Source organism: Littorina saxatilis, linkage group LG17, assembly GCF_037325665.1.
Source record: "Littorina saxatilis isolate snail1 linkage group LG17, US_GU_Lsax_2.0, whole genome shotgun sequence".
Taxonomy (NCBI): domain Eukaryota; kingdom Metazoa; phylum Mollusca; class Gastropoda; order Littorinimorpha; family Littorinidae; genus Littorina; species Littorina saxatilis.
Genome location: NC_090261.1, coordinates 21,348,537 through 21,359,724, shown reverse-complemented (window position 1 = coordinate 21,359,724; position 11,188 = coordinate 21,348,537). Strand labels below are relative to the sequence as shown.

Below are 11,188 nucleotides of genomic sequence, written 5' to 3'. Positions count from 1 at the left end.
CGTCATTTGCATGACGTGAGGGAGATGATGCAGTCTGCGTGGTGTGCGTGACCCGGAAGGACACCCAGGTCAAATCCTCTGTGGTTATCGCATACCGACAGTGGGCTCGCATTGGCGATATCATGTTTTGCACACAAGTGACCTGGCAACGTCAAGTGCTGTTCACATGACAGACTTAGAATCAACTTTCTACCAAAGTTCAAGTTATGTGTGTCAGAACTGCTACCCTTGTGGACACAGCACTAACGCTCAACCGGACTATTTTCAAACAACGATTTTCAGCCGACTTGCACGATCGGGCTTGTCATGTCGTATTCGTTATTTTCAGAAGAAGAACTTGACCAATCTGGAGGTGCCATGATAGAAGTCTGTTCCAAGATGCGTGTACATCGCTCCAGAATCGAGCGATGCTGAACTGAGTTTGAAGTCGCTGCTAAATCGAAGCTCAATCAAGTTTTAAATCAGTCGTCGCGGGATCGTTCCCATAGGGGACTCTTAGCCGACTTGGTCTCGGCAACTAGTGAGCGACTTCATGGCATGCACTCTTCCCACCCCACACAGACAGTGTTATTTTCCTCATTCGTCTATTGATCAGTTTAACACGTTTTTGTTGGTGTGTGTTTTTACGTGTGTTTTGTGTGTACCTTGTTCTGTATCTAAAATACAAAACTAGTTTGTGATGTTCCATCAGCAAGTTAAAAAAAAGTAAGGTCTTAAAAGGGGGGGGGGGTCTTAAAAGGGGGTTTCTGTGAAACCCTACAATCTCAGTCCTGAATCTCACATTAACTCCGTGTTTAAAGTTATGGTCACACTGATGGTATCTGCCACGTGCGATTGTGTAAGCAAGATGGGGAGTTAGTGTCTTCCGTGGACATTTACAACGGTTCACCTTGTCGCTTAAAAGCCCCGTTATGCCATAAATTGCCGTCTATACATGGTCTATACCCCGCTGGCCTCAAGTTTATCTGAGACATTTCATCTGTTTGGTCTGTTAGTAGGTTGTTCTTCGGTCACTAATTTGATATACCTTTGTTAGACGTTATAAATGGTATTTAGCTAGCTCGCTAGATACATTTCTGTCAATGTTTGTTAATGTACCTGTGTGTTGTATACTTTGGTGTATTCCACAGACAGACAAACAGTCACTGACAGACAGACACAAAGACAGAGAAAGAGACGGACAGACTTGCACAGATATATGGACCGACAGAGAGACAGAGAGAGAAAGACAGACCGACAGACAAACAAACAGACAGACAGACAGACAGACAGAAAGAAAGAAAGAGAGGAACGTCCAGGGAGAAGGCAACATTCTTTAACCTCAGAATCAAACGCATAACAGTGACACTCCACTATCATTTTTTTTCAAAATGTCAAGAGTTCAAATCTTTTGTAACCATCTCGACACAACAAAAATAAGGAAGAGCTTTAAATCTAAACACAACCAGCCAACCAGGGAAGAAAACGACCGGTTTAAACACGCGACGGTTTAAAAACCCAAAGGGACAAGTTGCCACGCTTGGTAAGTCCCTGGCGATTAGATGAACACAAGATAGGTCCCTGTGACAACACACGCTCCGCTGCGCTCGCTACTGTGGTCAGTGGAGTGGATCAACCTGTTTGACGTCAGAGCTCTTTGATGTTTGCCGCCAGGTGAGTCATGAGAGTGGACAGTGGTGGTAGTGGTGGCGGTGGTGGTGGTGGTGAAGGTGGGTGTCATTACTGAGTGGAAATTGTAAGTAGACGCGCTTTAGCCGGCGGACACGAATGGTTTCTAATTGGTGGATGTGTTAACTCATTCGAGGCGCAGCTAAATTTCCCCTGTGTTCCCTGCCAACGCGCGATTTAGAGCCATTTTGAAAAAAATATTAAAAATCAACAACACAAGATAACCTTACATACCTTATGTTTTTGCAAAGTTTGAAACTTACTCTTTTAGAAAATATATGAAACATTTGAAAGTACATACCTTTTGTTGTCTTCATATCCACGCAAAATATCCAATTTGAAGCAAAACAAAAAAACTTTCTACGTCATGGGTTCATCATACACAATGTCATGATCGACACTTGCATTGCCCGAATCATCACCCAAATGATCGTCCATTGGCACAAAATCGTCACCAGAATCTAAAATATCATCTCCACTATCATCATCACTGAGGTCAAGATCAGAACCGTACTGAATAACACGTTCTAGCACTCTTTTCAAGTTACTACGTCTCAGCAGAACGATCCGCCATCTTGGAAAAGTCAAAACACGTGGGTCGCACACCGTCAACAAAATTTTTATTAATCCCAACAATTTAAGGGAAGGAACTGTTTACAGTGAATGGTACCACTGTAGACAGATAGAAGTTCATTGCAGGGGTTGTTTCCCTTGGTCAGCAGGACCGTTTACACCGTTAAAAATTCGTGATATCCGTCGGAACTCAAGTGCCGGCACGCAGCCAACGCTAAACACAGATGTCGGAATTCCAGTTCCGACGCGCTCTCGCTCTGTCTCTCTCTTTTTTTCTTTCTCTCTCTCTCTCTGTCTCTCTCTCTCTCTCTTTCTTTCTCTCTCTCTCACTCTCTCTCTCTCTCACTCTCTCTCTCTCTCGCTCTCTCTCTCTGTCTCTCGCGCGCGCTCTCTCTCTCTCTCTCTCTCTCTCTCTCTCTCTCTCTCTCTCTCTCTCTCTCTCTCTCTCTCTCTCTCTCTCTCTCTCTCTTTTCTACGTTAATCAGTATCCGTGTAAATATGTGATTAGATTAGTCCCCTCTCTGGGCGAGGGCTGGTTGAAAAAAAAGCTCGTTGTAATGCTTATGCCACAACCCTCGAAAAATAAAATTTGATTTGATTTGATTTGATTTGATCTCTCTCTCTCTCTCCCCCCCCCCCCCTCTCTCTCTCTTTGCAATTGTTGTTGTCGCTTTTCTACAGCAAATTTACAAATTCTTTAGCATTTATAATTCATGTTCGTGTCAGTCAAGTCACTGAAACAAAATGCAGTACTGTATTGCTAGTGAACTCTCCCACCTCCCTCCCCATTCATCGTGTTTCCTGTTTACCCTCGCCCATTCTCATTCGTACACAAGTTTTAACCACCTACGCATTTCATTATCCCTTCAAGTGACCTTTATCACAAAAGAAATGTCACGGACAATCGAATCTGATACGACTGCACGTGAAACTAAGAGGTACTAAAACAAGTGACCCCTTTTTCATGACAAGGGTCCACAAAGCAACCGACATCCATTCGAAACTACCCGCCACACAACGGTGTACAGGTACCAAGGTGTTCCTACTATAAAGTTAATCCCCAGACCAATTTCTCCCGGTTACATCCACAGTATCTGGTGCCCTGTTTTATTTCAACGAACAATTCTAATAGCTTCTCTCGTGATAGTGTCAGTGTTTTGTGAACCTGTATACGTTTTCAATGGCTATAGATGGTCGTGTGTCGGTCTAGTTTGCGTTATGCGGGCATTGTTTTGAGGTTATGTTGATTTATCCAGCGTACGTGTTCATGTTTCAGTTCTTTTCCAAGTTTTTGATACACCTGATGTAAATGTTTTCTCACTACACTGGCTTACAGTGGGGACGCTGGAGAAATAATTATAATTATACAGTCAACAGGGAAACGGGGGGGGGGGGGGGGGGGGGGAGGTATTTATGTACGTTCTACATTATGGTCCAGTATAAAACAGCGATGTCTCTTTTAGGCTGTGTTTAAAACGAGGTGTAGTCTCTTTTGTTCGGTATTTTAATTTTTCCTTCTTGCTCATTCAGCACTGTGTGCAGCACCAAATCAAAACTTGACTAAATATAAGAACGTTTAAAAGAACGTTTGATAAAGGCAATGGTACCGTTAAAGGTAAAACTGAGAATGCTGGAAAGAACTGTTTGCAATGAGACGAACAACGAAGACGACAACGATGACTACGACGACGTCTACATACAAACAGAAGGATGAATGATGATGATGATGATGATGATGATGATGATGATGATGATGATGATGATGATGATGATGATGATGATGATGATGATGATGATGATGATGATGATGATGATGATGATGATGATGATGAAGATGAAGATGATGATGAACAGTGATGATCAGTGATGAACACTGACGAACGCGTCATGACAAGAAAAACGGCGTTCAAATGAGAGACATAGACTCTACAGCAATATATTACCAGGCAAATTCTCCCCCTGTACATACACTCCGAACTCCGCATGAAACTCGGCAATAACAAGTCCCTCGAATCAGCTACCTATCACACCGGCAGGTAATGGGGCCAGGTATTGTATCGTCTACCTGGGACGTTTGACCATGCCCCCTGCTGAAGGCTACCAGGTAAATGGACAGCTGTTACACCGGCCTCTGGTCATCAAACGATGCCTCCCGCTGCGCGCTTCCCTGCTGTTTCCCCAAACTTAACCGCTTTTTCGCGTGTCTCGATCTGACCACCGGTATCGGTCGCTATGGGCAACTTAAGTGCGGTCACTTACAATTACTTGTCGGGCAGTGTTGAACTGAGACTTGTTTCGGGTGTGCTGCGTCAATGCCATTGTTCGTCAGTTAAAAAACTGCTACTGAAAGTTGCGGCGAAAATGTATTAGGTTTGATCAAACGCCAATATCTTGATCTCGCTTGCAAGAGAGAGACAATTAGAGACAGAGACAGAGACAGAGAGAGAGAGAACGACCGAGCGACCTACAGACCGACCTACAGACGGACATAGACAGAGACAGTCTAGTCATACAGAGACAGTCAGACAGACAGATACAGACACAGAGAGAGAGAGAGAGAGAGAGAGAGAGAGAGAGAGAGAGAGAGAGAGAGAGAGAGAGAGAGAGAGGGGCAGGCAGGCAGCAGGCAGGCAGGCAGAATTGGTAGTCGGCAGAAAAAAAGCTATTCCTGTTGGTTATACATGTATTATCAAGACTGATTTCACAGATTGGCTAGTTGATTCGTAACAAAGCTGAAAATAAAACCCCAACCCCAGGGGGGGTGATAAGCCTTAAAGAGAAGTTTTCAATTGAAACCATCTGGTTTCTTCAATAATGTCCTAACATTACCTGACACTTTTCCTCTTGTAGGTTTTCACTTGTGTTGTTCCGAACATGACCTGTAACACACCAGGTTAATAGAGACCACGTGTCCAAGCGTGAATCTATTGCCTTGTTCGCCGAGATACCCATCCGTTACAGCAGTATGGAGGACTTCGTCGCGGGGCGAAAGGCTACATTATGTATGTGAAGAGTGGATGACGCAATGCCGGGACTACGTTTTGACTAGGGCGGCGTAATGATCACTGGACAGAATGAGTAAGGCGTCTGGTCAAGAGTTCGCTGGATCATTGGCTGGCGCCTGTCAGTCTACCCGACGATTAACTCAGAGATTGAGTTTGTTGTCCGTGTTGCTCTCTGTCCTTGTATGTGTTTCTGTATTTCTGTGAGAAAGTCTGTGTGTCTGTCTGTGTGTCTGCTTATGGTGTGTGTGTGTGTGTGTGTGTGTGTGTGTCTCAGTGTCTGACCAGCCAGCATTCTGACTGTCTGTCTTCGCAATTTACTGTATGCTTTGTTGTCACTTTTGTTGTTGCTGTTGTCGTTGTTGCTGTTGTTGTTGTTGTTGTTGTTGTTGTTGTTGCTGTTGCTGTTGTCGTTGTTGCTAAAATTGTGGAGATTCAGTTTGCTAATGGTAGTCACGGGATACATACCTAATTATTAAATAGTAATTAGTATTTCAGAAGCATTGGAAGTTCACGTTTGTTTGGCAGTCATGACTCATATCCCTCCACAAGAACTTGTTGTGCTCCTTCTTTAGTATGTTGCTCCTATGTGAATACGAATAACATTTTGTTTAAAACTCATATCACATAATCTCCTTTGCCAACACGCTGTGACCCCATGCATTTAATTCATCGCTATCGTGTCGTTATCGGGAAAGTCCTCTCTCGAGTTAGTACCAGAAAACGTCAGCTTTATGCACCAAATATTACAGCAACAAGCCACGGGAGGAACTAATCAAAATTGTAATTCAATCAAGTTGGCGTTTTAATGAAACAGATCCTGTGGTTGGTCAGAATGCTTTCCAGGAACCCGTCAAAAAAGAAAGGAAATGTATGTGAAAAGAAAAGAAAACAGGAGCAGAGTGATAAGATAGGAATATAGAGACATATTTCTTGGGACTTGAGCCTTGCGGGTAGGTGGACTGAAAGTAGTGTGTGAACAGAACAGAACCAATTCTGTCTGTTTACAACCGCATGAAAGCAGGAAAGAGATCGTCGTCAGATTGAATTACAATAACATTAACATGCTTCCATTTGAAACTTCGAGGTCGTCATCGTGGACGGAGCGAAGCGACGGAGGGCTTCAATTAGCTTTGGTCGGGCGTCAATCCACGATGACGACCTCGAAGTTTCAAATGGAAGCATGTTAATGTGTAAATGTCCGCTAAAAGCACCTTCACGCAAACCTTACATTTTAGCAACAACAACAACAAAATCAACGTCCTTGACCCGACTTGGTGAAAACTGTATCTCCCAGCATGTCTCGCAAGGGGAGATAACTATAACATAGAAGGGAGATAATCATATAGAAAATTCTGATACCTGCTCCAGCAATGTTGCGTATTGACGTCACACGGCGTACTTCAAGGGGTGATGGGAATACAGTATCAGATTTCCGTCCAAAATCTATCGTGTATGCAACATACGGGGATGCTTGCTAGCCTTGAATGTAGACGAGGGGGATATATACTGATAGCGTTATTCAGGCCGCCGAAGTCGTGACGGTTGTAGTCTGAAAGAATGTAAGAAAGGCAGAGATGAATACCAATGGGGATGGTTTTAGGCGCCTAACAACCTGGGTTTTGCATGTGTCATATGGGACCTGTTTTTCAGGTGTGTATACATGCCCTTGTGTGTCGTTAGCTTCGAATCACTTCTACACACGACAGGTTTTCTCCGTGTCTCTGACTCTGGGCTTGCTTTTTACATTTAGTCAAGTTTTGATTTTATTTCTTTTTTAAAGGTGGCGTCGCCCGTGTGGGTAAAAAAGTATTTCTTAATGGAGGTGGCGTGCTAGAGGGCGCGCACGCGCTTGTGTGTGTGCGTTTGTGTGTTTGAACCTCGAGGCTGCATCAAAGCTCCATCAGATGAGATTGTTCTTGTTGCATACATTGTAATGAAAATGCATTTGTTTATTTGTAAATGTTGTTGTTTGTTTGTTTGTTTGTTTGCTTTTGTTGTTCTTTTCTGGGTTGGTGTCTTTAAAAACACACACACACACACACACACACACACACACACACACACACACACACACACACACACACACACACACACACACACACTCATCATATAAGAACAAATCACAAAAAACACCAGCTAAAGACATACTCTGTTTATTTGACGTGCTCATACTTGAATGTCCACAACTGATTGTTTGCGATCGGCAAATGTTCATAAAAATCAACGCATCGTCAAAATTTGATTATTTCAATGTGAAAATGCAGGACTCGAAGAAATCGAGTTTCCAGATTATTAGTGAAAAGAAAAATGGCATCTGACTTCAATTTCAAAGAACACCAAGCAAGCTTGTCTCACGCTCGACTTTATCATAGCACTTTCTGCTTCACCTTTCTTCCAGTCAAATTTATTAGCCAAACTGAAATCGAGCAATAAAACAAAAACATTATGTCGCTGGAATAATACAATGACTTTTTTTTGTCATTTGATCTCCCAAGAAAGCGATCTGAGACATTGTGTCTGTCCATTTGAATCAAATAGGAGAGCTTTAATTGCACGACATCTTATTCTTAACATGGATTTTCAAACACAAAGTCCGACGGTGGGAACAATTTTAACGTTGACTTTCAATGGAATCAAACAAACAACTTAAATCTGAAAAACATAAAAACATATTAAACTAGAAAATGAAAGTTACAAAACAAAAACCAAACAAAACAAGGCCAAAATAACAAAAACGTAAAACTGTTCTTAAACATACTTAAGCTTCTACCTGCAGCGACAGGAAACAAAACTAAAAAGCAACACATTTTGTTCAAATTAGAAACGGCCAAAGAAAATGTGACCTTTACATTTCGCCTTTCTTCTTCTTTTTACGTTTTCCCAACAGAACTTTGCGAACATGACAGCTAAAAACTCTTCTGTCTCTACTTTCAAGTGACGTATTCTTTATAAAAAAAAAAATATATAAAAATAAATAAAAAGCAAGAAAATTGTGACGAGGCAAATGCCAATGTTCCTTGTGATATTTTCTTTGAAACCGGGTTACTGGTGTTCTTAACAAGAAAAAGATGCTTCTCGTGTGTGGAAAATGTGTTAATGCAGCAGATTAAAGAGTGTGAACACTTTCAAAACAACCTTATCGTTCACAGGCTACTTCACTGTCTGGTATGGCCAACATGTGCACCTGTAGCAACGCTTTCCGTCTGTGACATACAATACATGGCGCGTTCTTGTCTTGGCGTAAAACACGTGACATGACACATGGCAAATGACATGACATATGCCGTGACATGACATGACATGATATACAACACGGCATATGAAATCTTATTCCATGACATATAACATGACTCATGACATGATATACGACACGGCATATATGAAATCATATTCCATGACATATAACATGACATGACACATAACATGATATACGACACGGCATATGAAATCTTATTTCATGACATATAACATGACTCATGACATGACGCATGACATGACACATGGCATCACATGGTGTGACATTAAATGACATGACACGCAGGTCGCTGTACATTTCATCTTTTGTGTTCGGTATTCTTTGTACGATAATGGATTAACAACTGAAATCAGATAACAGACACTTTTCTTCCAGTAAGATCCCATCTTTGGACCCTTTATAAATTTGAGCAAACATTCAAATCAAGTTTCAGCCTGTGCTTTGGACTTCTCACTGAATAGAAGCAAAGCATTAAGCAGCAAGCCGCAATTCTCACTCACGCTTTCCTCCGAGCACACACACACACACATACACACACCCACACACACACGTGCGCACGCACTTCCAAGGCAATTTCGCGCAGAAGAGGCGGTATGTACAAGTTGCCTTATTATATGAAGATGGCAACAGAAAGCATCTACGGTAAATCATCGTCCGTCTTACGTACAGTACAAAACATTGCATAGTTCCCAGCGTTCTCTTATTGCATTGTTTTGATGGGAGGAGGGGGGGAGGGGGAGGAAAGAGAAGCATCCTCTCAAGGCACTGCCCACTTTGCGTGTGCTCTGATATTTGGTCCGGTCACTCTCTTTCGAATCGGACAACGAGAATCCTCTTTCAACTCTTTTTTTTCTCCCTTCCGCTTTTTTCATTCTTACGCTTTCATTCGCATGAATAGCACAATTTTAACAGTAGAAAACATCCAGAATCTCTTCTTAATTTAAAAAAACAAGTCAGGTTAGGTCCGGGCACCATCCCCTGTAAGTAAGTTCAACGTCTTTCCCTCCTTGGACTTTATGACGTCAGTTTATCCACGTCAGGAATGACGTCACTGGGGGAAGCGTATCGCTGATGTAATACAGCACAGAGCCAGGATGGCCGTTAACAATGGTCCCTCGTTCAGCAAAGTCAGTTTCACGCTTTCCCCATGTAACGCGTGCAGCGCTGCACTTCACTACTAAAGGCTGGCTAATGACAGTTCTGTGGCATTCAAATCTCCGTGGCCTTAGTTGATGACAAACTGACTTCAAAAGAACGAAATTGAAGCCAGCACTTTCCCACTTTCATGAAGACTCGTGTTGCAGCTAAGCAAAAACCACGAGTCTTTGGCTGTTCCACCGAATTGTCCCACCTTTACAGATCGACTTCAGATTCATTGCAAAGGATAGAACTGTCCTGTACTTGTGTGAGGCATGATGCCAGGCTAAAGACACCACTCCATAGCTTGCCACGGGACAACTCTTTGCGTTCTTTTTTTAAGCACAGTGTCAGAGAGGCCAGCCTTATTAGAATGTTCTCAGTCAGGCTGTACCGAGAGGGCCAGCGAACCACACGTCTGCCTCCTTCCCCAAACGTGAGAAACAGTCCTGTTGATTTTTCTTGAAGTCCATTCCAGTATCACAAAGCTTTGAAGCAGTAAGCGCAAAGAGAAACAGTAACAAAAATGAAGGAAGGAAGATGGGTTTCCCTGGGCTTGGCGGGAAGCGTGGTGACTGGAGTGGAGGTCGCCTAAGGTGACTGGAGTGGAAGACGCCTGAGGCGACTTTAAACATTAGTAGCAGCGACTGCACCACGGTAAGGATAGAGAAGAAGTTGCAGAGAGTGCATGCTCTCAGTGTCAGGGAGAGTCATTTTTTCCACACCTCTTCTGCGCTTTTAACAGCATCACACTGGGGGTATTTACAATAACCAGTGAACAAGGTGTGTCCTCTGTCACCAGATACTGTCATTTCTCTTTCTCCTCTGCTGTTTACTCATTACTCTCATGTCCTCGAGCCTCGGGCACACTTTGTACGACACATTCGCCAAACTGGAAGCACTGTCTGAACTAACAGAGATAATGAGGCAATGTCTTCGAGGTTGCAAACGTGTATCACACTGAGCCATCAAGGCTCTTTTAAATTTCTCCGTGTCCGTTGTTCTCTTGGCGTCATTTCCTTCCTCGCTGCTTAACGAACACAGTTTTCATGTCGGCCACAATACTTTCGCTCCACAAAAAGAAAGTCTTTGGCGAGAGGAAGAAGAACCAAAAAATCATAAAAGGTCAATCAGACAGAATGACATTCTCCCCTCAAAAACCTTTCATACTGAACAAAAAACTAGCAGTGGCTTAAACAACGCTGTCAAAATGATAAGCAAAGTCTTGTGCTGTCTACCAGTCTTGAGGCTCACTATCACATAAAGCAGCAGAACTTTTTCCACCCGCCTTTCTTGGGACTGGAGCTTTTGGCGGAGGTGGCGGAGGAAGAGGCGACCGCTGCGGCGGCCGTGCTGTCTTTGCTCTTGGAGCGTTTGGATTTGCGCAGGAGACTCTTGGAGGCCAGCTGTTCCTCAGCATGCACCCAGTTGAGGGCCGTGAGAATGGAGTCGTCGAACACCTCCTTCATGTTCTTCTGGGTCAGGGCCGAGCACTCCACGTAGTGGGCTCCCAGCTGCTGGGCGAGCTTGCTAACCTCCTCCTCCGACA

General features: G+C 43.3%; 1 protein-coding gene across 1 annotated transcript in view; it reads right to left on the bottom strand.

Moving 5' to 3' along the window:
* Positions 1–7,383: 7,383 nt before the first annotated feature.
* The window catches only part of LOC138952230 (cell division control protein 42 homolog), a 43,080-nt gene continuing 39,275 nt past the window's right edge, over positions 7,384–11,188 (bottom strand). Inside the window, exon 3 of the mRNA XM_070323848.1 lies at positions 7,384–11,188. This exon is cut by the window's right edge and continues 226 nt beyond it. Within this exon, the coding sequence (XP_070179949.1) occupies positions 10,896–11,188 (293 nt within the window). The 3' untranslated portion in view covers positions 7,384–10,895.